This window comes from Eleginops maclovinus, chromosome 22 (genome assembly GCF_036324505.1).
Source record: "Eleginops maclovinus isolate JMC-PN-2008 ecotype Puerto Natales chromosome 22, JC_Emac_rtc_rv5, whole genome shotgun sequence".
NCBI classification, from domain to species: Eukaryota; Metazoa; Chordata; class Actinopteri; order Perciformes; family Eleginopidae; genus Eleginops; species Eleginops maclovinus.
The window spans coordinates 12,981,070-13,005,564 of record NC_086370.1 but is presented as its reverse complement, the minus strand read 5'-3'; the positions used below and the strand labels follow the sequence as shown (position 1 = coordinate 13,005,564).

At 38.6% G+C, this 24,495-nt stretch overlaps 2 protein-coding genes across 4 annotated transcripts; both read right to left on the bottom strand.

The window, feature by feature from the left end:
• Positions 1 to 930: 930 nt before the first annotated feature.
• elovl5 (ELOVL fatty acid elongase 5) lies at positions 931 to 13,798 on the bottom strand. Of its 3 annotated transcripts, none has more exons than XM_063874445.1 (8): positions 13,571 to 13,634; positions 10,143 to 10,207; positions 9,603 to 9,790; positions 6,515 to 6,592; positions 5,746 to 5,917; positions 5,063 to 5,187; positions 4,188 to 4,322; positions 931 to 3,823 (listed from the first exon to the last, which is right to left on the bottom strand). In XM_063874445.1, exons 2-8 carry the CDS (start codon positions 10,198 to 10,200, stop codon positions 3,695 to 3,697), a joined length of 885 nt encoding a protein of 294 aa, XP_063730515.1. In that variant the 5' UTR covers positions 10,201 to 10,207; positions 13,571 to 13,634; the 3' UTR covers positions 931 to 3,694. The 3 variants fall into 3 exon arrangements, with proteins under 3 accessions (XP_063730515.1, XP_063730514.1, XP_063730513.1); XM_063874444.1 differs by lacking the exon at positions 13,571 to 13,634 and adding an exon at positions 13,724 to 13,798 and having other exon boundaries at positions 932 to 3,823; XM_063874443.1 differs by lacking the exon at positions 13,571 to 13,634 and adding an exon at positions 13,640 to 13,769 and having other exon boundaries at positions 932 to 3,823.
• A 2,500-nt stretch (positions 13,799 to 16,298) lies between these two features.
• gclc (glutamate-cysteine ligase, catalytic subunit) lies at positions 16,299 to 24,368 on the bottom strand. The gene is made up of 16 exons (XM_063874412.1): positions 23,763 to 24,368; positions 22,860 to 22,972; positions 20,571 to 20,753; positions 20,034 to 20,147; positions 19,664 to 19,722; positions 19,331 to 19,467; positions 19,126 to 19,200; positions 18,815 to 18,931; positions 18,516 to 18,654; positions 18,300 to 18,412; positions 18,120 to 18,212; positions 17,907 to 18,011; positions 17,732 to 17,813; positions 17,402 to 17,511; positions 17,133 to 17,253; positions 16,299 to 17,022 (listed from the first exon to the last, which is right to left on the bottom strand). The coding sequence occupies exons 1-16, from the start codon at positions 23,910 to 23,912 to the stop codon at positions 16,841 to 16,843; spliced, it is 1,893 nt and encodes a 630-aa protein (XP_063730482.1). The 5' UTR covers positions 23,913 to 24,368; the 3' UTR covers positions 16,299 to 16,840.
• Between the last annotated feature and the right edge of the window lie 127 nt (positions 24,369 to 24,495).

Here is a 24,495-nt window from a genome sequence, read left to right as displayed (position 1 = left end):
CACACATTACATTTTCTGGGAAGCAAACACGGAAGATCAAACAGGATTTCCAGAGGGAAAAAAATAATGAATGTGAAAGTTGTATTGGATTAGGCTAAATGATTTGTGGTTGGTTGACCTGACCTTAGTGAGTTCAACAAAGGAACTCTCCAGTGATAACTCAATAAAAAAGACCATTTATTTCTGCTTCGCTTCCAACCAATGCAGCATTGTATTACGACTCTGGACAATAACGACATACAGTATTTTATAGTAATATCTTATCACAACGCAGCTTACTGAGAACCTGGGTCTGTCCAAATGTAACAAAAATATGCCTACCCGCACGACTGAAACATACCACAATACATTTCATCTGTTTAATCTGTTTAAGATTAAAACGAGACAAAGTGGTTTTATAGTAGATGGGGTTATGTGCCGGACTATTTGTTGGTCGGTTGCAGTTACTTCCTGGAGTCTCCACTGGTTGCCTTTTCTTACTCTGGCTTTTGAAGTTCACAGTTTTGATTTAGCTTCAGACTTAAAGGCCGAAGAGAAGTTGTCCAACACATCCTTAGCAAAAAAATGTATAAACTGAAACATTCTTACCATATTGCAGCTTTCAAGGAAAAACTTTGAGACCATGAACTCTGCATTGTTTGCATTGTGGCTGGCCAGAAGACATGCCATTAAAGCTCAAAAAAGCTGTCCTTATTTCCAATGTGACCTGTGTGTGACCCCAGAGCTGCACAGCAGGCAGCAGGAGAATGATAACTCTTAAGTGGAAATAACGTAGCCAATAGTGGCGTAAAGATAGAGTACTGTTAACATTTATTTTAAGGAACAAAGCTTTAGAAGTATTTTTTTTTATACTAAAATTACATATATAACACATCTATCTTCCATTAGAAACCATATCTGTAGCTTATACCCATTATACAAACTCAACCCTACAAAGAAGCAAGGAAGGAATAGGATTTAAAAACCCAAGAAATATTTTTTCCATTGCATCATTTTATTTTATGTCAATAGGTTGCAGTAGTACCATACATATAGGTTAAATTAACCTAAAGATTTGTTTTGGTAAAGATGTTATGGTTTATTATTCAACATACAATCTTGAGGCTACCTATCACATCTTTAATTATCATTTTATAAAATGTTTGTTGATAATTTAATTCAAAAGCTTCACTTAGTTAGCCGATATTGGATAATATTGACTGACTTTCAGTCATGCGCTGCGTTGAGCTACAGGCTAATGTTATGCTAACATGCTCAATGACAATGCTAACATGCTTGATTACATTTCACCAACTTAGTTTAGCGTATTAGCATGCTACATTTGCTTATTAGCACTAAACCGATCAACAAACTAACATTACAATTGATCCTCTTTGATAAAAGGTTAACACCAACATTTAATAACTATAAGCCTCAGTAAACTCTAAAGTCTGCAGATATTGTTTGTCTTCAGACAATATTTTTAGCATTTACATAATTTAAAAAAAAAGGAAAACAATTTTACAATCTCAGTTTGTATTTAATGTTTGACAGTAAGTAAAGCATGAGTCACAACAAGTGAACCAACATTTACCCCATCGATTTCAGAAAATATATATATATCTTTTTTTAAACAGTGCATAAAATGTATGTTTTATATCACTACATACCGATGCTTCTTTGGCCTTTATTAACTGTGGTGTAATTCAATGCGTATCCAGGCATTAAAGTGGCATGTAGGTGGAAAATAATTAAGACTAAACCTCATTTTTGAGTAGATATTGCTCATTAATGTTAAACAGATGGTCTGTTATAAGCAGATCTTGCTGACCAAATTCCTGATGCAGATACAATGTGGCCATTAATTCAGAATTTGACAATAATTACTGATGCAGTAGACCTGAATCTAGGTCACCTATACATTGAGCATCATGGCATGCTCAATAAGTGGTTACGGCCATACAGAAACTCATTAAATTGATTCAGCATCGTAGAGCACTGCAGTAGTGCTCCACAGCGAGGGTTTTAGATTTACAGAGTTCCTAATGTGCATATCTTGTACCTTTGTTTTCAATACCAGCAATAACTGTGTAGGCTCCTGCCCTGGCAATAGTTTAAGTAAAGAGAAAATAACATAAAACAAAAGGAACACATAGGAATAAATAGTTAAATCACTACAACGTTCTTTATCCACCCCCGCCAAAAATAAAAATCATTCTCATGTAATGACATTTTGCTTTCATTTTTTAAAAACATGTTAAAATTGTAAAATGAGAAACAGTTTTTGGAATGTGTAAAAGAAATATTTTGACATTTTGTTTAATTCCTTTTAAAGAGCTAGTTAGGTACCACTCTTTTATCTGTACTCTAAATGCCGTACAAGGCTACAGCAGGCTAGCTTAGCTTAGCATAAAGAATGGAAAAAGTGAAAACAGCATACCTGGCTCTTTTGTTACTTCTGGGGAGCAAGGCTGGCTGTTTCCCTGTTTCCGGTCTTTACGTTAGGCTAAGGTTATCAGCTGCAGTGTAACTTATTCACAGTGGGAATATTGATTTCATCTAACTCTCAGAAAAAAATCCTCTCCCAATGATTCCTTTAACATACAATAAACATCAGTGTTGCATTAAGTATGTTTCGATTGTTAGGAAGGATATTTTCAAAAACGAGACATAAATAGTCAGGCACAGGATTTGAACTGGAAGTCTGAAATGGACCAACATGAATCTGGTAATAGCATATTAAAAAGATGAAAAATGTTATATTAGAAACCAAATCGACTGGTCCAGAAGGCACCCTATTTATGTAAAGACTCAAAACAAAAACAATACATTATATGACGAAACAATTCCATCAATAGTTACCAATGAATAGCTGCACTGTAGACCTTATGGGTGTTGCTTTATTCAATTGAATGTAATTAATGTCAATGATTTAAAGTTCTAATCGAATTAATGGGATAAAGCTACAGTAGATGTTGCAGCCCAGTGCTATATATTTATAACATGGGTATACAAGATAAGTCAAATATAGCGTTATTGTGCTCATTTAACCCAACAACTGCTCTTATTGTGTGTTAAACTAGTTGAACTACTAACTTTAGCGAATACACTATGCTTTGGATATGCTTTGGTTAAATGGCTAAATATTCCGAATTTGAGAACCTGCTCTGCGAATATACAAGAAAAAGATTGCTGTCACAACCGGTCAATCAAAATGCATTTAGGTGTTACAATGGGAATAATTTAGGATTATGCAACAGTGCAGGTAGTGAGATAAAGAAGACACAAGATGCATACATGCTAAGGGTTGTTGAAACAGAGACGTCATCAACTGTGATGGAACCTTCAGCTGCCAACAGACTCTCTCAAGCTTTCATCTTTGGACCTCTTGTGTGCAAAGCATCATTGAATGAATCTTCATGTGTGTTTGAATGCTGTTAGCAAGATAGATATTTTTTTGCTTTCAAGTGAACATATCCTTTAGAGGGTAGGGGAGGCAATATTTTGCAACCATACTACAATACTCTTCTGTATAAATGTAATAGTTCAATAAAATGAGAAGGAACGTGTGCAAAAAAGTGGAAAGTCTGTGGATATATATGGCTATGGCTTATTTCATCTCGAGTGAGTGCTAAACTATTCTAAAAAAGAAAATACCTCCTAGCAGCATAAGCTAACACGCTACAGTGATAATTATGTGGCGGTTTCTCAAATGTCAATCCACCCTCAGTTTGTTGTGTTCAGTGCTCTTCGTAGATGGCGTGCCATTTACATGTCCATTGGTTAATGGTAGGGAGCCGTTCTGATGCTCCTTGTTTTGAGAACCACTGTGCTTCTTGTAAGTCTTGAAAGAGAGGCAGAGATAACATATCATTACACATGATGTTACCATCAAAAATTTAAAAAGGTCAACAGTTTACACAAAAAATATTATTGTTTATGGTAAGATTGTGTGTTTGAAATAAAATGTTCTATCACAGCTTAAAAACTGAAAAGCTTATCAGCCAATATTGCAATGGTTTGTTATTTAATATTTTATTACTTGCTTGCTTCTTACCAAAGGTGTTTATTTTTAAAAACAGCTCATTCATAATTTTAAATAATTTATAGTTTTGGTATTTTTATAAGAATTAGATGACGGAAGAAAATGTAACCAAACGTATGATTTAAACTCATTAATAATCAGTTCAAAACAGAAACCATCTGACCTGTATGTAGAAGTTTGAGAAAAGGACAATGAGCACGACCATGTAACTTATTTGGAAGTACAGCCATCCCTTGGGGAAGCCACATGGCCATATGACCGCACACATCGTCTGGGACATGGTTAAAAAGAACTGGATCTGTTGAGGAAACACAACACGCACAGGCTTCACATACTAGAGGAGGTGACACAGAGAGCCTATAGAAACATATCGACCAAAAGCTTAACATATACAGTATTTTAGTGGACAGTGAAAGAGGGTGCTGCAGAACATAGTCCATGGACACTTATGACATCAGCTCCACGATGTAAAGTGGATATATCAACTATTACATGTTTTTACATCTATGATGTTTGAAACTTAACACATTTCAAAGTCAAATATTGTTTTGTAGTCCAACACATGTATATGGCAAATGTAGAACTGTTCATTCATATGTTGCATTTACATATTTTAAGAGTTTTCAAGGCAATCTTTTTCTAAAACAATTATTTTCATTTATTTCTGTGCAGAAACCAGTTTGAAATGTTGTCATTTGAAGTTAGAGACTCTAATTTAAGATCATTTTAAACAAACTAATGAAATGGTTAAATGTAGCATTCCTGATTAAATGTCTCACTAAGAATAATATGTCCTTTTTTTGCATATTGAACTGTTGATATATATAGGATAATTAAAACTTGTTCAACCTTGACCATCCACAAAAGAAAAAGGTTTCCTACACATTAATGCATCAGTAATAATAAGGCTACAATATAATAAACAGTATATTTTCTTTACTGCATGATAATCAATTGAGCTTTTCTTATGTGTACTGCATACTTAAAAAAATAATAAAGTGAAAGATCATTCACTGAGGAAATAACAGAAAGACCCACCAGCTGTAACTGTGTGATGTACTTCTTCCACCAAAGGTACGGCCGCATGGCTGGGATGGCTGACAGGCCGTAATAAGAATACATTACAACGTGGACAAAGCTGTTTAGGGAGGCGCCAAAGTACGCTGTAGAGACACAGAAGAGAGACACAGGACGTTATTCATCCACTGGAGGCAATAAGGGTCAGTAACTGGCATTCAGGAGTGCAATGATTATATGGGGAATAACTTAATTTTCATTAGGTCACTTTGTTTGGAACCATTACTACAAAGTTCATGTAAAATCAATAGAATCCATTAACAGTAAAGTAATACAGAAATAATACAGTGACCATCTGATGAATAATGAAACATGTTTATAGTTCTGAAGTGTCTTTTAAATTTAAATCAATAGTAAAAGAGATATTGATTTTCAGTGGACAATCCAGAACTGTAGCAGACTGGTGTTTAATGCACAACTCTAATAGAAAAGCATATACAGTATGTGTCTGTTGCCGAGAGCAGCAGCATTCAGGTCAATAAGCCTCACTTTAAGGCTGTGTGGTTAAAACAGGCTGTATTCAACGATAATGGGTTTAACATGGGAGTACTTGAATTATTTAAATTGCTTTGGGGCCAAACAGTAAATGTGGTTACAAGAGTGATTTGAGTCACTGGAGGGAAAAGTTGTGTTATAACACTCACAATGGCCGCAGGGTACCCAGTTCATTACGAACCACCAGATATTCAGCATGCTAGCATGGTGGTAGATGTGAAGGAATGTGATCTGGTGATTGTTCTTCCGTAGTATGAAGAAAAAGGTGTCCATGAATTCGATGAGCTTGGAGAAGTAGTACCACCACAGGACCTTGATGATCTGAATGGGGACGCAGTGAAAACAGAAAAATGGTTAAAGATAAAAATCCTTTATTTTTCCTGAAGCATCAATACAAGCAAAAGTTATTCAAAAGTTTCGACTATGCAAGATGATAAGCAGACATCTGTCCCCAAGGCCCTTAGAGGTCAGGTAGAATTAAATTATCTGTAGCCGTAACACAGTGATAACATGTTTTATTTAATCACAGCAGAACTGCAAAGCCGTGCATCTTTCAATGGGAACCTTGTTTTCACCTCCAGAGCTCAGTAGGGCAGCTGCGGAGAGTCATCATGGTGACATGAGTTGGATTAAATCGACTCCCTGTCTCTGCAGCTTATCCACTAGGATTTACAGGTACTCACCCAAAGAAATCAGGGTTAAGAAAATACACACAATGTGCTTAATATTAAATATATTTCAGCTGTCCCACAAAAACAGCTATTTATACAGGAACTGCTTTGTTTATAATACCAAAAAACAGAACGGCAAATAAATGACTTTGTTTTAAAGGTGATGTCAGATCATGTGATCTCATAAAAATGAAATCAGCAGCAATAAACATAAAAATGTTGGACAGTGTTAATCAGACTGACTCACCTTATTATCCACTTCCTGTGCACTGTGAGTGTCCTGACAGTAGAAGTTGTAGCCCCCATGCCAAACGGCCTTAACAAGCTGAAGAAAAAAACAATTTCGATAAACCATCAATGGATATTTTACAAAATCCCCAAATACAAAAGCTGCAGGCACTGCCGTTTAGAAGGGAAACTAGAAAATATAACATGTTGTCAAATGTGACTTTCCCTTCCCAAAAGTAATTAACACATGCACAAACAAATGAAGTGCAATAATAACGTGTGTATCTGTTATGTGTCAGGTTGTGGTGACAAATCTTAATTGTCTGTTACGATGTGTATTGGTCCTCATTATTTTGCAACATGATGTTATCACAGGGCACGTTGGAAGCTAATTAATATTACACACAGGTAGGTAGACTAAGAGAAGTGCAGATGAACACATTTATATTTGAAATATAAGTAACGGTCTAGCTTTGCATATCTGATATATTTACCTTTGTGAGGTTAAAGCGACTTTTGATGTGTATTCTGTTCATAATTAAAATATGCATGCAATAAAACGAAAACATCAAAACTACCACACAGACTGCAAATCTCGAACTGCATCAGCGAAACAACGAAAAATCCACTATATTAATTAAAAGCTTGTAAAATAGCATCCTATTTTTGGCTGAGTTTTTGTATAAATACATTATGCACTGTGTTTATAGGCTGAGTAGAACTTGCTGTTAGAAGTAAACTATTGTGTATTTGAAGAAATCTGTGTGAAGACCAGTGTCGGGCAAGTTACTTCCAAAATGTAATACAGTACATATTACTTATTACTGTCTTTTTAAAGTAATACGTTACGTTACATTATTACTGTCTCTGAACTGTAATGCGTTACACTACTTTTGCGTTACTTTGTTACTTTCACCAAAATAACCGCAAAAGTATGGCTTTAAATGCTAAAATATAGTTTATTGCAGCTCAATAATTAAAGCTATCTATCTATCTGGCAGTACATGCTGAAATTAAACGTATGCTGCGTTTAAGTGGGCTAAATAATATTTGATACCAGTAACATTACGTCTCTGTTTGCTATTACTAACATGTTAGTGGAGCCTCTGCACGGCCCTGTAACCTGCTGTATATGAATGAGTCTCTATGGCAACGTTAGCTCACCTTGTGATTGATGTGTTAACGGGAATTTGGCTGACAAGCTTTCTAAAAGCCGGCGATTCCACAGAGGACAGAGGCTGCAGATCTTCAACTATCTGCCACGAGTCTCTCAACTTCTCGGGGTTCAATAGGCATGCAGCCCGACAGAAAGTTGCCGTCTGTTTCTTTGGCCTGCGCGCACTCCTGACTTTTCTTTTCTTTTCTCTGAGCCTGCAGCTCTGCATTGTGAGCCCGCAGCTCTCAATCGCGAATCTCTTTCTGCAGCCCTCTTAACCAATAGTAAACAGTCTTACTGAGTTACTATTCTACCTGCACAGTTATATCTGTGGTATCGGGATGTCTTGCGATGTTTGTGAATTCTTAGAAACAAAACACCACATCATTTCGGGTTAAAATGTGCTGTAACTGCGTTACTGAGAATTGTAACGGGTATTATATTACCCAAATTTCTGAAGTAATGCTTTATATCACTGCGTTACAGCAAAAAGTAATACATTACTGTAACTCTGTTACTTTTGTAACGCGTTACACCCAACACTGGTGAAGACCCCTTCGAACAGAAACAATGCAAATGCAAGTAGATGGCATGCTTAATGCTGATTCACCAAATCAATAATGGATTCACTGTATTTGTCTGCTTCCGTGAAAAGGCACCGCTAAATAATTTCAGAGCCAAGAAAATGCCACCAGTTAACAACCAGCAAAATAATGAGGGGGGTTTATTTAGTCATGTGTGCACAGACATTTCCAACCTTCTAGGTTGACATATCTCCTTGATTCTTTCTACAATCTTACAGCTGCAAGCCTTTAAATAAACAAAATTAATCTCAGTCATTATGTTGCAGAGTGCCGTGCCCTGGAAAGTTGACCATGTACTTTGATTCACATCAGGTGGCATTGATTTTGGACGGCCAAAAGTTCGCCCCATGGCCAGGGCATTGTGCAGAGTACAGGGTTTAATGACTCACAAAGCCAAAAGTCCACTGGGGCCTTACGCAATGCAGAGAGAAAGACAAGAAGCTTGCTCTGCCAGCTGGATGTGGAGGGGAGAACAGATACTTTAGACTTACACGTCAACATACTGCCTAGTCTGGTTCGGACTTCCTGCTGTTCATGGATACACAACATGATGGATATGATCACTATGATAAGTAAAGTTTGGGCTATTGCTCATAGAGCAAATTCAGCTCAGACTCTGCCAACCTTGCCAAATAACCAATGTTTGTTTACATCAGTGCATGGATCAGTTTCAGTTGTTTAATCAGCTGTTTATTGAAAGCAGTTTTTCAGGAAACAATAGAGGCCTGTGCTGTTGTCTGTGATGACATATGACGGATTTGATGTTTGAAACAATGAGACTGTCAGCGTCCAGCTGTGACGCTCTCACTCCCTGAAAGCATTGTCTCTAATGGTAGCTTTCAGTGAGATAAGCCAGTACAAACAGGCCTGATTCTAAAAGAGTCAAGTGTTAAAGATATAGATTGACATAGCTTTTAGGGAAGAATGCATATTTCTTGCTGAGAGTTACATAAGGAGATCTCACATATGTCTGCTAAATATAAAAATGCATCTACTATCTTAGCTAAGCAAGACAAAAAACTGTGTGGTAGCACAAGTTGAATGCAAGATATATTGTTAAGCTTCAGAGGTGCTGGAGTAAATACTTTGTTATCTTTGGACAGAGCCAGGCTAGCAGTTTTATTTTCTGTGTCATGACTTTACCTTCATGTTTACAGGAACACTTGGTAGTTTGGTAGAAACACTTATTGCTTGGTATTTCTTTCAGTAAACATTCATATATTTCTGGTGACACTGACACACTAGAATTTGAGTGAGGCTTAGATTTAGGTCAGTTTGTTTTTATAATATGTCCCTTGTGTGACATTTCAGTGATTGCTTCGGCCTACTTCAGCACATCTCTCTGTGCTGCAGAGCTGCCTGTTTACCTCATAGAACATGTAGAAGGACAAGAGTGTGAGGCCCAGATTGTAGAGCACCAGGAGGCCTCTGCTGGAGTACGGTTGCCTGTGTTTCATGTACTTGGGCCCCATCCACACGATCAGAAGGTACATGACTGTGAGGGCAAAAGTTGGTGGGTAGTTGTCGAGCAGCAGCCATCCCCGCACCCGCTGATCTGTAATAGAGAAAGATTGAGAGGCTAGTTTTTCCCCTCGATAAGTCCTTCATTGGCAACAGCAGATGAAGTTTAAATTAGGAAAGCAGCAGCAGTGTGCTGTGGAATGTTTGCTCAACACCTAGAAGGGTTACCAGCAAGAAGGTAAGAATCTAGCAGATTTTTGTGAAAGTGCAAGTTGAACAGCATGTAATGAACGCCTGGAATCAAACGTTTTAGCTAACACCTAATACCAAATGTTAATTGTATAACTTTGCTTACATACAGTTTGCATACTGTTTGCAACATGTTGGTGGACAAACACATTCAAGACAACAGCCAAAGACGTTAAATCAAGGACAAAAGGACTTACCTCTTGGACCCATCCATGACTCTAAGTAAGTGTTCAGTTTATGATTAAAGGTCTCCATTTGTCACCTAAAAACACAACGAAAAGCAAAAGAATAATTTAAGCAGCATGAATCGGGCATGATATGATGTCAAGTTGATATATCGATGTGTTAACCATCACTTGCCTATTTACGCATACAGTCCAATGTGAGTATTTATTTCGAGTTCCATCCCACCGCTTAATCCAAAAACACTGAATATACAATCATTCTCAGCTTTATAGAAGGAATTTGAAAACGTCTCAATGCTATCTTTAACAATTTTTGGTGTTCAAACAATGAAAAATGCAAAGTATCAATTCCATGAGGCTTTTTTCTCCTTGTTGCATTCAGTGTTACTTCGAATACGACAAATGGGTTCGGACTTGTTCTATGTTTTCAATGCCTCGTATTTGGGAAAATATTTTAATCCCCAGTGCACATTGAGTTTTTAGAGCATTTTTTGGCCTGAAAGGCGAGACAGCCTGTCCACCCACATTCTCTACAATGTCCCATGTCCCAAAAACGAATTATTCACATGGTTTCAAATAACGGAACATTGAGGCCACTTCTGTAAAACAAGGAGCCAGCAGTTAGGTTGGGACATACAATTACCTCATCAATGTCAATAATCTTGTACTGTGATTCTTCTAGTTGTTGAAGGTAATGAAATGTTTTCCTTGTTTCAATTATCACATAATCTTTTTGGGCCCAGGCAGTGCTGCTACATGTGACAAAACATGTCTAAATCTTTGTGCATTTTTAGAAAACGTATAGTATAGAATACTTTTTCCATAAACAGTATATGTAATTTACAATGTAGTAGCGGATGCCACCGCCATGCTGGTGACAGTCAGGTTACCCCTGTGATATAAAGCAGAAGTCCTTTACCCAACTGTATGAATGACTGCTGGATGTTCACAGATGTAACATTTTTCTCACACAAAGAAGTTTTAAGTTATTATTTCCGGGTCTGTTTGTCAACTGTTCAAATCTTTTTTTTTATCTGCAGAAACTGAGCTCAAATCCTGGATAAATGTATTAAGATTCATGTTAAACAAACTTCCTTTAAATTAGGGAGTCAACATTTTCCTTAACATTTGTGAAGCAGACAACCAGATGTTTATGTACTTGGCAAGAACAAAAATGAACAATTCAATTGCCAGAACTGTTATTTGAAACCAACTGTGATGTCAGTTAGATTTGCTAAAGACAAAGTTATGAAATTTAAATCACCCATCTTTGCTCACTAACTCATAGCCTTTTGGACTCTCAGGTGTTGATCAACTTAAAAAATGTTAATCCTGCATCCATACTTTAAATCATACTTTGTAAAACCAGTGGCGTAAATGACAAACACAAAGCGTTTACAACCCTGGAACAACAACCTCTACAGAAACATCTCATGTAAAGTTATGAAAAGATCATTTACACTGCCAAACAAAGGCAAGACAAATCCCTGCTGCTGATGTTCTTGCTGTAAACCTGTAATTGTCAGGCATTATCAACACAGAAGTATTTGCACTTCATTTCATTTTCACTTCCGGCTTTGCACAAATTGCCTCCAATTGCAACCACAGAAATTCTTTATTCCGAGCTACACATTTAATTCAGTAGTTACGTCTCAGTCTGCTGCACCACTGGAAGTTTCTACACCTGCGTCTACTGCTTGAAACAAAACATGGACTACATACTGTATGCTCTATCTTATTTACTTCATGCTTACTTCTGCAGTTATGAGATATTTGGACTCTTATGTGACAGAGGGCCATATGCGATTCTGCATTGGCAAGATCCTCCAACACACAGTATCTCTTGAACAAGATCTAAAATATTTAATTAAGAAATCTGATTTTGACTGCAGTTGGGTAGAATAATTTGACTTCAGTCAGATTGTGTATGTATGTATGAGGGGAAAATCAAACACAGATTAATAGAACGCCCTTCTACTTCACAGACAGAAATGCGAGTCCATCTATCAAATGTCGCGTAAGCATCTCAATTCAATCTGTGGCTTAAATATAAAGTAATATGATATTATAATATGACTGACTTAACTGAATGAGCTCAGAAGTGAATTTGTTTATATGCGTTTAATACTTTTACTTCAACCCATCCTAATAATTATTTACTCAAACCCTGTAAATAGCCATATTTAATCATCTGAATTGCACAATAGCACAAAATGAAAAAGAATATGCATCATGTAACAGTCATTTCCTTGTAAACATTGCAGAATATACATCACAATTAAAATGTGGATTTTTTGTCCAGATATAAAGTTTACACACACACACATATATATATATATATATATATATATATTCACTGCTGCCCAGTCAACAAATCGCATGTGAAAAATGGTCAAAGTCTGGTCAAACTCAGTACAGTAATATCCCTGCTCTGATTATCAGATGCATTAGGCTGCACCAAAACATGATAATCTGCCAGGCTTTAATCAGAGCAGGTTGAGCCACAACAGAGAGAATGTTAGCAGCCATGCTGTGCAAGCTACACGCTGGAGCAATGCAAAATACACATAAACAACCAGAGAAAGATTAATGCATCATCTGAACTTTGATCACAATAAGTCTTTTCATCACAGCAGCTGATAATGATTGAATCAAACAGTCAATGTGTCAAGGATGGGCAGTATACATAAATCTCAGTGTTGCAAATCAACTAGCAGGACTTCTGGAGTTTAACACGATTCCTTCATCAGATGACGATTTACCTGTATGTGTTAGGTAGTATAAATTCACGGGATTAAAAAACAACCTGTAAATATACCTGTTAGATAGATGGACAGATGGATAGAAAAAAAATAGGACCATACTGTAACTCTAAATGCATTTAATTACAGTGCCTGACTATAGTATACTATAGTATAGTATAGTATAGTATAGTATAGTGTACTATTTGAAGTGGCTCTCTGGAAGTTTCCTGAAACAAAATTGCAAGCCAGTAAGGCAGCCACAAAACCAACATTAAAAAGATTTCACCATGAAGTTTGAGAAACAATCATACTTAAAGTTGAATGCTATAACATGGCTACAAATTCAGCTGCTTGAGTCTTAGTGTGGTATTTCAGCAATATGATGCAGTTTCACGAATGCATGACAAAAAAAACATTGCAATCTAGTATAACATCTTCGTCATACCGCTAATTCACCCCAGAATACTGTATCATTTTCATTTTAACGCTCTGTACTCCTGCTCGTTGTGAACCAGCAGCCCGGTCTCCAATAAAGTGAAAGGTGTGAGTGGAGCAGATGAACGCAGTTATCTCATTACATCATGCTCTAATTTGATAACTTCCACAGAGGAATCAATGAAAAAAACCAAACACTTATCGTATCCTGTCGATCGCATCCAGGATAGAGGTCACCGCTTCAGCATCACTCAAACTCACCGCTTGAACAGACGCCATGCAATATATTTCTTTTCTTTAAAAAAAACCCATTATTTTAGAAAACCTCACCATAAAGTCACCACCCGGTCGCGTTAGAGTGCGAGATGTTGAGTGTGGATGTGGAGGTGCAGCTGTGTGCCGCGGACTGCCTACCTTCGGAGGCGGGGAGAGAGCGGCTGTAACCTTGGCTGGCTGGCTGGCCGGTCTGAGCACAATGTGCAGCCTTGTCGCTCAGTGGAAAATAGTGGGAGGAACATGCAGACTGGCCCGGTGCCCTGCAGGAGATTCACAGCCAGGAGGTGACCTGGTGTGTTGCAACCTCACGGATCCAAAAGGATGACATTAAAGCTGTCTGCCATACAATTGTTGTAAAGTAAATAGGCTTCTTGTAAATTATTAACGAGGGGTGTGAATACTCTAAAAGTGCTGGAGCAGAGGGTCAGCTGTTACATTATTTTTTGTTGCACCCCTCCCAAAAAAACAAGACATGTATTTAAAGCACTGCAAGCCTTTATAGCAGGATTCTTCCTGTTCTACATTTCTGTCCTTATAGTTTGACATTTTGTAAGACAGCTAAGATAAAAGTGTCAACATGTAATGTAATACTAGACTTAAAATGACTTTGTACATAATAAAAAAAAGATATGATGATCGGGTATAATACAGTAGGCTACTGTACCACTAATCTACAAAGTATCTTTCAACAGTGTAAAGTAAAGTATTTAAATACTCTCAATGTATTCCACATATGTATATATTTCACATCCTCAAATCTGTATTGTTGATATTGTAAATATTCTTCTCTCTTTTTCACTATTTTATTTATCTTTTGCACCATGTATGTTGAGTTGTTGGAGGAGCACGCGACATAAGATTTTCATTGCCAACATATACGCTGTATCTGCTGTGCATATGACAAATAAAACCTTGAAACCTTGAAACCTTGAAACCTATCTAAGATTACATTTTATCTAAATGTGGTCCACATTGACAAACTACAATACTGAAATGCTTTTATATGTATAACAAAGGATCAAATAAAAACCACAATAATATAATACCGTGAAAAGATCCATTCGGCATAAGTAGTTTTTTCTTTTATTGAGTATATTTTGATAATAATAGTTTTGTGCTTTTACTGAAGTAACATTTTGAAATCATGAATTTTAATTGTAATGGAGTATTTTAAGACCATAGTATTTGTACTTTCACATAAGTAAAGGATCTGAGTACTTCTTCCGACACGGCATCTAGCAGTGAAGTTTCAGATTGCAACCACCTCAACCCCCCTCCGCTCACCTCCCCCTTTTCCAAGCATGTAAACAAGGAAAATAACAGGAACATTTCACTAAAGTTATTGTCTTCTATTTCCTTTTGAGGGAGACACTGGATAACACTATCCCACTCATAAATCTGATACATGGATTCAACCCAGAATCCTTACTGAATATTGATTGCATTGTATTGCCACTTGAATTAAAACAGTAAAGTTGTAGATTAGGTGATGAAAATAAAAACAGTAGGCTATAAGAATAAAACTCTGTGTAGAGCTGAGGGGAGAACCGCAGAAGGGGGTGATAATTCTCTGTGGGTTCGACTATACATTGTTTTACATCATAGATATGATTCGTATGACATTGACTAGTAGGGCAACTTCAGCTTGATTAGTCTTCCTGAAAGAGGGCTTGGTTATTATGACACGACCATCATGATTTACTCTCAGTAGTGTTTCTATAACGACCTGTAACTCACTTGGGTTTCAGAGTTTGTGCAGCTCCATCTGAAGGCATATCTAATGGAATGCCATAACTGACTTTCTTTGTTTAAGTAAGAAATCCAGTGTACATATACGGTATCATTACGACAGGCCCTGGAAGAGGCACAGGTGTAAATGGTTAAATGTGATATAATTAACTGCTTTAGTTATAGAGTCTTGGTATTGTGCATGCTGTCTCACTGTCGATGGCTTACACAGTCGATTAGAAAAGAGCCATTATTGTTATTAGTAACACCTGTGCTTTCTATAACAGGTCAAAAATATGCTGGAAAAACGGCCTGTTTCCCCGGATTAGAGGGGACAGATGGCTGTACTAACATTCACTGACCTGCTGCATTTAAAAAAACATGTATTCTCACTAATCGATTCGGTTTACTCATGTTTTTTCTTTGCATTTGTGAGCTTTACAACTAACTATTACATGGCTGTTCTCAAATCACTATATTCTCCTAAAATGCCTTATTATGGCGTGTGCTTTGACTTCTGTTCCTTGTCTCTCTGCAGGATGTACTATCCATAATCATTATCTGGTCCACAAGGTCAAACTGAGGCATGCTCTCATTTCCCCTGCAGCTCAGTATTATGTAAAGCTGTGATTCTTTAGCACCACCTTGTGGATAATAATGTTCAGGTATTGACTGTGGATCTAAAGCATTACAAAAAAAGACAGCATGAAATGCACAGGTATACTTCTGTAGTGTAAGCAGTTTAAAACAAAGGAGGCCTTTCATTCTAACCTTTAACGAAAGGTACAAGGGATGAAATTATAGTATTTCTTCTTTTTTAAATTAACTTTAACCTCGAAGATCACCGGGGAGTTTCCCTGCTACTATTATTCTCAGGGGATAACATTGTGTGTCTATATGGTCTATATCTATATGTATATTTGACTTCTTCCGGGGAGGGCAAGGCTCATTTGAATAAAAAAAACAAAACATTGAATAACACGTATACAATCTTGTGCAGATTTATTTTAAGCAGCATCACATTGCATACAATGCTTCACTACTTTAAAGGTCCCACTACAACGTCAGCAGAGCAAAGCAAACATTTCTCTGAAAATGAAAAAACAAAAAACCTCTACCAAATGCAAATAAAGCTCCTATCCAGAATTTAAAAAAGGCCCATGATGTTGATGTTTCAAAGAGAGGAAATTCAGTATTTATAGAACACAAGGTTAAAAGCAGACTACTGTACAACTCTTAGCTACATTGACATTCTCACACAGATAGACTTAATTTCCAGAGAAAAATAAATACACATCTGATTTCTATTACACAACTGTAAGCATGTCTTAACCCTATTAAAATAATTCTGTAATCATAAAAATCTGATACAGTATATTTACAAACATTTGATGCAGGTGTGTTTTGTTCACAACACACACATGCAGTTTTGCACTCTTTTAAAATTGGACCGCTGTCATTAGCCACACATTTGGTCTTCCTTTACATGCGAATTGGAATATTGACGGTGCAATTCTGCAGCCGATCTCATTTGAACCTGTTCACTGGGTTTCCAATGAGCTCAGGGCACTGCTCTTCCCCTTTTGCTATCTTGTCACACTTCTTGAACAGGTCGTAGTTAATCTTGTCAGTGAGGACGCTGTCCTGCTTATACTGCGGGTGCTTGGCAACAAATTCCCTCATCCACTTGGCCATAGTCATCAGTTCGCCTGTTTCAGATCAGAAATTAAGAGTTAAGCGCATAGTTGAAGCTGCATGACCAAAAAATATGCTTTTGGCTAATAACGACAGTACATTTTGTCTTTTAATTCAAGTTTACCTGAGGCACGCTTCTTGATGAGCTTCAGATAGTTTAAAATGGTGCACCTGGTGTCCACATCCACTTCCATGTTTTCCAGATAGCAGTTAAGGATGGGGATGAGCCCTTGAAATACTCCCTCCTGGTGATAAAAAACAAGCACTCATTTTTCCATATATATACCAAAAGTCAGTAGGGTTCATCCTCTGGTGACCATGATGTCTGTAAGAAAATACATGCAAATATGTCCAATAGTTGAACAGATATTGTCATTAAGTGAAGATAATGACCTTTCCATTGATGATGGTGTCGATGCTCATCAGTGTGTACTCCTCGTTCCCACCATCAGTGTCACAGCCATTCTCAGCCGTGGCAGCGCCATCAAGACCCGGGTTGCAGCCTATTGGTGGACAATCACAATGGATCAACCACCCCTTACTCACGTTAAAGAAATACTTCACCCCCAAAATGACCATTTGTTAATCAATTACTCTCTGTGTTACCTTAAATGTATTAACAAAACGTCCAAGGTAACACGGGGAGACATACAAATGGTGATTTTTGGTGGTGTTAGTTCCTTTAAGAATCAACACAAAGTAAATATATATTTTTTAACCCACCTTTGAAGATGTCCTTTCGGAAATAGAACATGCCCTCCTGGACTGAGTTTCTCTTCTGTGCTACCTTCATGTTTTCGTCAACCTAGTGAAAGACAATTGATGTATCAGACCGCCGTGTGTAGGGCCTATAGACATACACTTTTACAAAGAACGAAACAGTGCGGCTGTTCTTTACCTTTGACAAAGGGATCAGAAAGTCAAGTTTATAGGACAAGATCACTCTGGTGAGCAGGACCACGAAGACCACATATGCAGCGTTTTCAAAGTCAGTTAGCTGCACCTGAGAAGTGAAACGCAACTTACTATCATTTCTATTTTTGTAAGATCATGTCAACAAAAAAAGCACAGATTAAAATTTAAAGCAAAGTAATGGTGCGGTTTCTTTTACCTCCATGGGACGAAATTCGACTCTCCAGCCAATGTCGGAGTTGGGAGGTGGAGGTTTGAACCTCATCGTCTGCCAGTTAGTCGACTGCAGGTTCTGCAGGAAGACAACATTTAATTTATACTACTTTTGGACACAGTGTTTGACATTTCCTCTAATAATACAGAATACAGAGACACTCACCTCAAAGTGATCAGATTCATTTTCGTCGTCGAGGTGGATTTTCTCCTGTAGGACGTAGATTGGATCTCGGATGAAGAGGTGTGCTATGTGTTGGGCCAGCAGCTTGTCGATTCCTACACACAGGAATCCAATTGTTACCTTTTATACTGAACAAGCATTCATTAGAAATGTTCATTTTTTGAAATATTTCTATTGATGACACTTCCTCTACCGTACCTGCGTCGAGCAGCTGCTTCTGGATCTCCTCATCTATTGTCAGATCGATGTCATTGTACTTCTCCCCGCAGCTGGACAGGTAGCTGTCAATTGAATCGTATCTTGACTTGAAGATCCTGTATTTGCTGTTTTTCAAAGGCTGCCAAGGGGAAAAGTCAATGTAATATATTATAATCAAAAAACAAGATAAAAGCATAAACAGGTGTATGTACGTTAAACTTCACAAAGCCTAACCACAGTTAAACACTTTTCATGTCCTTGTTTGCAATGGGTCTGGATTTTCAGGTCTGTCTGCTCACCACGAGTCCGCGTTCCTCCCGTGTCCTGTCGTCCACCGAGGCAGAAATAACTCCCCAGCGACAATCGTTATCTGACACAAAACCCCGGTAGAAGGGAGCAGCTGCACTCAATGCCATCTGCAGAGAGAAACCGGTTGTCAGTACCATCGAGTACGTAAACAAGACAAGTCACACAGTCTTGCACCTCGTATTGACTCCTATTACAGGAAAACATTGTGATTTAGATTGTGGGTTATGTAACAGCTGCAGAGGGGGTCGGGTAAATAATCACAATATATGACAGCAAGCACGTGCATTATCTTGCGACTCACCACTATGGGGCAGAACGTTGCTAGTTGGTCATAAAGGTATCTTGCCTCATCAATGCTACAAGCTTGGAATGTCACCTGCAAAGGCATCGCAAAGAAGAGGCTGAAGTACATTTATGAATCACTCATTGGGATTGTGAAAACAAAACGATCCAGGCTACAGCATCTCATTCACAGGGCACAGTTGGACGACGCTGTGCAGCAGTACCTGCAGGCAGCAGTTGCCCATGCCAAAGCCCATGGCGTCCATGTATATATGGTCAGGCACAGCCGCCCTCGCTGCTTCGCCATCGTCCTCCGGGAACTCCTCCACAAATGGAGATGGAGTGCACTTGTCTTTGAAGACTGAAAAAGAAGGAATATTGTTTGGTTTCTCAAATGTTAAGGACGCTATCTGCAAAACAAAAGTGTCCAACTGAAGTCACATTTACTCATCCCACCCCGTTTGTGTTTTTGTTCTCAATGTATTTGAACTGTGTTTTTCTTTTATGATAAAAACTGCAGTAAGTCATAGTACCAAGAAAATTTAAATTTCACTTACTTGGCACATTGATTGCAATTTTCTCTCCCCTTCTGTGACGTATGTTTCTGGTAAGAGCGCTGAAAAAGTGCACACACACATGCAGTCACGTACTTGACACACAAAAATCCATCATTATAGAGAAGCAAAAAGTATGGTATGGTCAAAATTAACTGGAGCCATAGGTAAAAACAGGCCAAAAAGAAAAACCAGCTTCACACAGGATACAGGATGCTTAAGCAATTAAGAAAGTATACAAAATAGTCTGGCATTTGCTCATTAAGACCAAAGGAATAAATAATCTTGAAACTTTACAGTGAACTCATTTGTTAATTGAAACATGTCATATCAGTGAGGAAAGCCAACACAGGTCGTTAGTTATGAAGTCTACCTGAATCTCGGGTGTCTGCAGATGGCCTCGTCTGGGAAAAACAGTGACTTCGACACTCCCCTCTCCACAGGGGTTGGCTGGTGCTCTGGTTTGGTGAAACCAGGGCAACCTAACCTGAAACAAAAGGAGTAAACATACCCAACTATTACAGGGCTGCACCTTACCATTGTAGTTGTGAACAATTGCCCAGCCAATAATTTCCCCATGTATTACTATTGTGTGAAAATGACAAAGAGAAAAATGCTAATCTTTTTCTAAAATCTAACCAGACATATATTATGTCCAATCTCTTCCTTTGAGAAGAGAAAAGCATGTAATGCTCACATTTGGAGAAGATAAGATCAGGTTTTGCTTGAAAGCCAAAAGGATTCATTCATGGTCAGATTTGTTTTCCTTTACTTCATTTCTGTAGATTGATCAATTAATCGAGGCAGCTCTAAACATGTAAGGAAAATAACTGTTTGTTGCACACAGCACGCTATCCAATGATCAGTATTGTAGACTTATGGACCACCTGTTCATGGGGAAACAAAGCACCTTGGGAATGAAGTGATGGTGCAGAGCTTTTCGTTCTGGTTGAGCACAGACGAGGCCTCTCGCCGTCTCTTCCCCATGTTGCCCTCCACCGTGTTGAACTCCGACATGGTCCCTCCGTACGGCTGCCCTGGAGTTCCTTCAATCATGTAGCTGCTGTACTCAGGTCTCCAAAGTGTGGGGTGACTGTGCAAATATGAAAAGTGTTGTGAAAACATTCTCCCTTTACAGGTCAACAAGGAAAGAGGACACGGAGCATTATCTTTCTGACTGACTGAACTGACCGCTCATATGTCAGCCGTAATCTTGGCACGGCAAACAAATGCAACGTATTTGTGCTCCGGAGCGTGCTCTCTGGTGTGTGCGACAGAGGGGCAGTAATGAGGAATGCATCGGCTCCACTATTCCCACTGCCCCTGGTATTTCCCCTGGGTGAAGTTGGCTCCACCAGATTCAGACCGACGTCATGGGCAGCGAGCAAACACAACACTCAGACACTTGTACAAACACGTTTACAACGCCGGCCCATAATTCCTCCTTTTAAAGAAATGTCACTACAGTTCGGACATGCAAACGGTATTCCCAAGAGAACATGTAGTAATCTCTGCTGGATGTCCTCAGGCAGATTCTTTTTTTTTTTACCATATTCAGTTCCGCAAAAAAAAAAAAAAGTGCTTCTTGTTCAGAAAGGATATTCATAGACTCACACCAGCTAATACAAAGTTCTCCGTTCACAACGTGTTAAAGTAAACACGGGTGACGTTGTCTCCGAAAATGTTAATGTTTCATGCTAGATGGATCTATGTTGGGGAATAAATCGAAGGGAGTAAAGAAACACTGAAGCTCTGTGCCCACCGACACCATGAAATGAAGGCAGTTTTGGATCAAGTCTTGCCAATATATCGCATTTTCACTTTATGATTAATGTTGCAACAACACGATAACAATATCATCACAAAATCTCTACAATATTTGCATTTTTATTTATGTATAATTTGGCAATCATTTAGACTGATTTGTGACTGGGGTGTCAGTGGAGGTAAAAAACAGAGGATTTAAAGAAATGGATATGATTTAAGAAGCACTGCATTATTTACATGATAATAATAATAACTCTTATTTTGAAGAACTTGGAGAAAGATGAATAAAAGCCCCATAAAAAGGGAAGAACAGCACCTAATGATTGACAGAGTGAGGAAAATGGCTCCCTGGTAATATAATCCCTACAGTGACGGCAATAGCTATGTGTCGGTGTCATGAATAGGAACAGGGGAGGGGAGCAGTTACTGCACTTATAATCATTTGAAAGGGTTCAGGACGCAGAGGCTGTTTGTGAATGGTAAATTTTAAGGTGTGCAAAGCAGGAAGAGAAACTCTGCCGCCGTGTAAAAGGGATCAGACTTGTTTTTGTAGTGTTCTTTGTGCATGTGGTCAAAAGCACAAAGGACATGGATATATATGGACGATGAATGGACAATGACTTTGAAAGTCAAATTCTCTAATACAGCCTATAGGCCTGCAGGCAAATCCAGTGCGAGTGAAATCTCGGGGGGGGGCTACAGGGAAATGCTACCTGCCTCTCCCATTGGTCTTCATGTGAATAAAGCAGTCGGAATTAGCCAGAAAAATAAAGTCCAGAAACTGAATGTAGTAATGTTCAAGTTTGCAGCAGCTGAATAATGTTAGCTTTACAGTTCACAAAAACAACCTTCAGTGGAGCAGCTACAGCATTTGTAGTCCATCTGAAATGCACATGCTTCTCTAGGGAGCTCTCAGTCTTCAACAGTCACTCTTCATGTTTACATTATTGTACAACGGGTTTAACAAACTCCGTAGATGAGGTCTTATCAGCCACAATAGAACAAACGTGGGTGTGTAGCAGCTTTAGTGATTACAAAACAAAACCTGGGAAAATGTGCATGATGATGATGACAATTTGACTTATATACAGCCTCTACTTTGATCAAGCACTTAATAAAAAGGCCAAAGTTCATTTAACCACTAACATTACCGTTAATAGTTCTCTGCAATCCAAAACCAAACCACAAGCTAACAGCACCGCCACGGCTCTTGGCATATGAAGTGCATTCAATCTGATTAAAGAATTGAAGTGTTGCTATTTCTGAACGTGAGACAGATAACTTTGACTCGAACAAAAGATGCACAATGGGGGGAGGAAGGAAACAAAGTTAAAAGGAAAAAAAATGATCTTGTTTAAATGTACACAGTATGAAGACGGCTAGATTCTTATGTCGTACATTGAGCTGCATATTCTGTGATGAGCTTACTTACTTGGGGTTTATCTTTTCGCCCTGTTCTTGGAGGGTTTCCAAATGATCTTCGCCATTCAGGACGAGTCGAACCTTTTCATCCTTGTCATCCAATTCCACCAACATGTACTCAACCTAAAAGCAAATCATCAAAAATAAACCGGATCCATTATCAGTTAAGCAATGCAACACAGCCTTGTGTTAAGCAGTCTTTTAATTTGTAAACCAGGCTTTCAATCATCGCTAAACTAAGGCACAAAGCAGCCATGTTCAAGATCAGACGCCATCACATCAACTCCGATTCATCAGTTATGTTTCCTTGACTTTGACTCTGCTACCCTCTAATCCCCTGTCTGAAAGAGGGATTAATCTATCAAAACAGCATTCCACAATGTTCAAAATCCAAACACTTTGTTCAAAGCTGGAGCACACTGAACTTTTGTGGACTGGGTGGCGGGCAAAAATTGGTATGTCCCTCATTGCTGATTAAGATAGGATAATGAACCAGGCTTAAGTTTACTCACCAGGGGAAGTCTTCATGTGTTAGAAGTATTACAGCCTGGGTTATTAGCATTAATAAACAGTCACTAGGAGATGGCATGATTGTAATCCTGAAGATTAACATGTATAAGCAGCTCTCAAATATATACTTTTAGCAGGTGAATATCCATTAGTAACTAGGCTAACAATGCAACAAGTAACAACTACTAACACCATGTTGACAACTAACGTAAACATATTATGAGGTGAGTAGTAAAAACGTGTGCTTGAGACAAGATATGGGCAAGGTTGCATTTTGATTTTGCAGCAAGGATTTCAAGAAAGTAAAACCATTTTTCCATGTCAATGTAGGGTGAGTGTTGCATCATACAGAGAGGTCAAAGGCAGCAGCAGCTCTTTTTAAGATAAAAAGCTCATTTCTTACCTCATCGCCCCATTTCAACACATCTTTCTGTCGTTCCTTCAACTTGTTGTAAATGTTGAGAAACTGGATAATGCCGTGCTTTCTGATGTGGTCGGCATACTTCTTGGTTTCCTCCCAGTTCAGTGGAGAGCCCTGTGACAGTAGACCCATCGCACAGACAGACTGGAGGTGCTGCTGCTGCTGTGTCTTAAATGATCGTACACGCCGAGCGTTAGCTAGCTAGCTAGTGTGTCCACCTGGGGCGGAGCTAGTATGAAGTCTCGGTCCAGACTAACGACAGAGGCCGGGTCCTAACGGTGCTGTCCGAGGGTTCACAGGCAGATAACAGAGGCTCTTGGTGCTGTTGAGTTACACGTGCCCTGTCGGTCACCTTAGCGGGGCATCAAGAAGAAGCAGGCCCTTGCTCATCACTTGCTAATGTCTGCACAGCTCGGTAAAGCACAACCCGAAATGCTGGTTTGGTCTGCTAGCCTCAGTTACCGACCACGTACCGGATCCGTTAAAGGGCAGCTATGTGATGTGCTGACAGCGGAGTGAACCGGTATTTCAGGTCGTTGTTTCCAACCCAGTCTGCTGCTCCTCAGTCTCGCAGTGTTGTGCATATGTACGCCCTCCTAGTTTCACGCACATGACGGCGTCAGGCGGTGCGGGAGACGTCATGGTGACTCAGCATTCCTCGACCGATAGGCTCCTCCCACACCTGTCAATCATATCAGGTAGTGGTGCTGCATTC

Excerpts from the sequence above, each read along its gene's own strand:
- elovl5 (XM_063874444.1), bottom strand. The coding sequence starts at position 10,200 with ATGGAGACCTTTAATCATAAACTGAACACTTACTTAGAGTCATGGATG. Across the intron at positions 5,188-5,745 it reads CTGGGTACCCTGCGGCCATT|CGTACTTTGGCGCCTCCCTA; the intron begins GTGAGTGTTATA and ends GTGTCTCTACAG. Across the intron at positions 3,824-4,187 it reads TCTCAAACTTCTACATACAG|ACTTACAAGAAGCACAGTGG; the intron begins GTCAGATGGTTT and ends CTCTCTTTCAAG.
- gclc (XM_063874412.1), bottom strand. The coding sequence starts at position 23,912 with ATGGGTCTACTGTCACAGGGCTCTCCACTGAACTGGGAGGAAACCAAG. Across the intron at positions 18,655-18,814 it reads GGGAGGAACGCGGACTCGTG|CCTTTGAAAAACAGCAAATA; the intron begins GTGAGCAGACAG and ends TCCCCTTGGCAG. Across the intron at positions 18,413-18,515 it reads GAAGCAGCTGCTCGACGCAG|GAATCGACAAGCTGCTGGCC; the intron begins GTACGGTAGAGG and ends TCCTGTGTGTAG.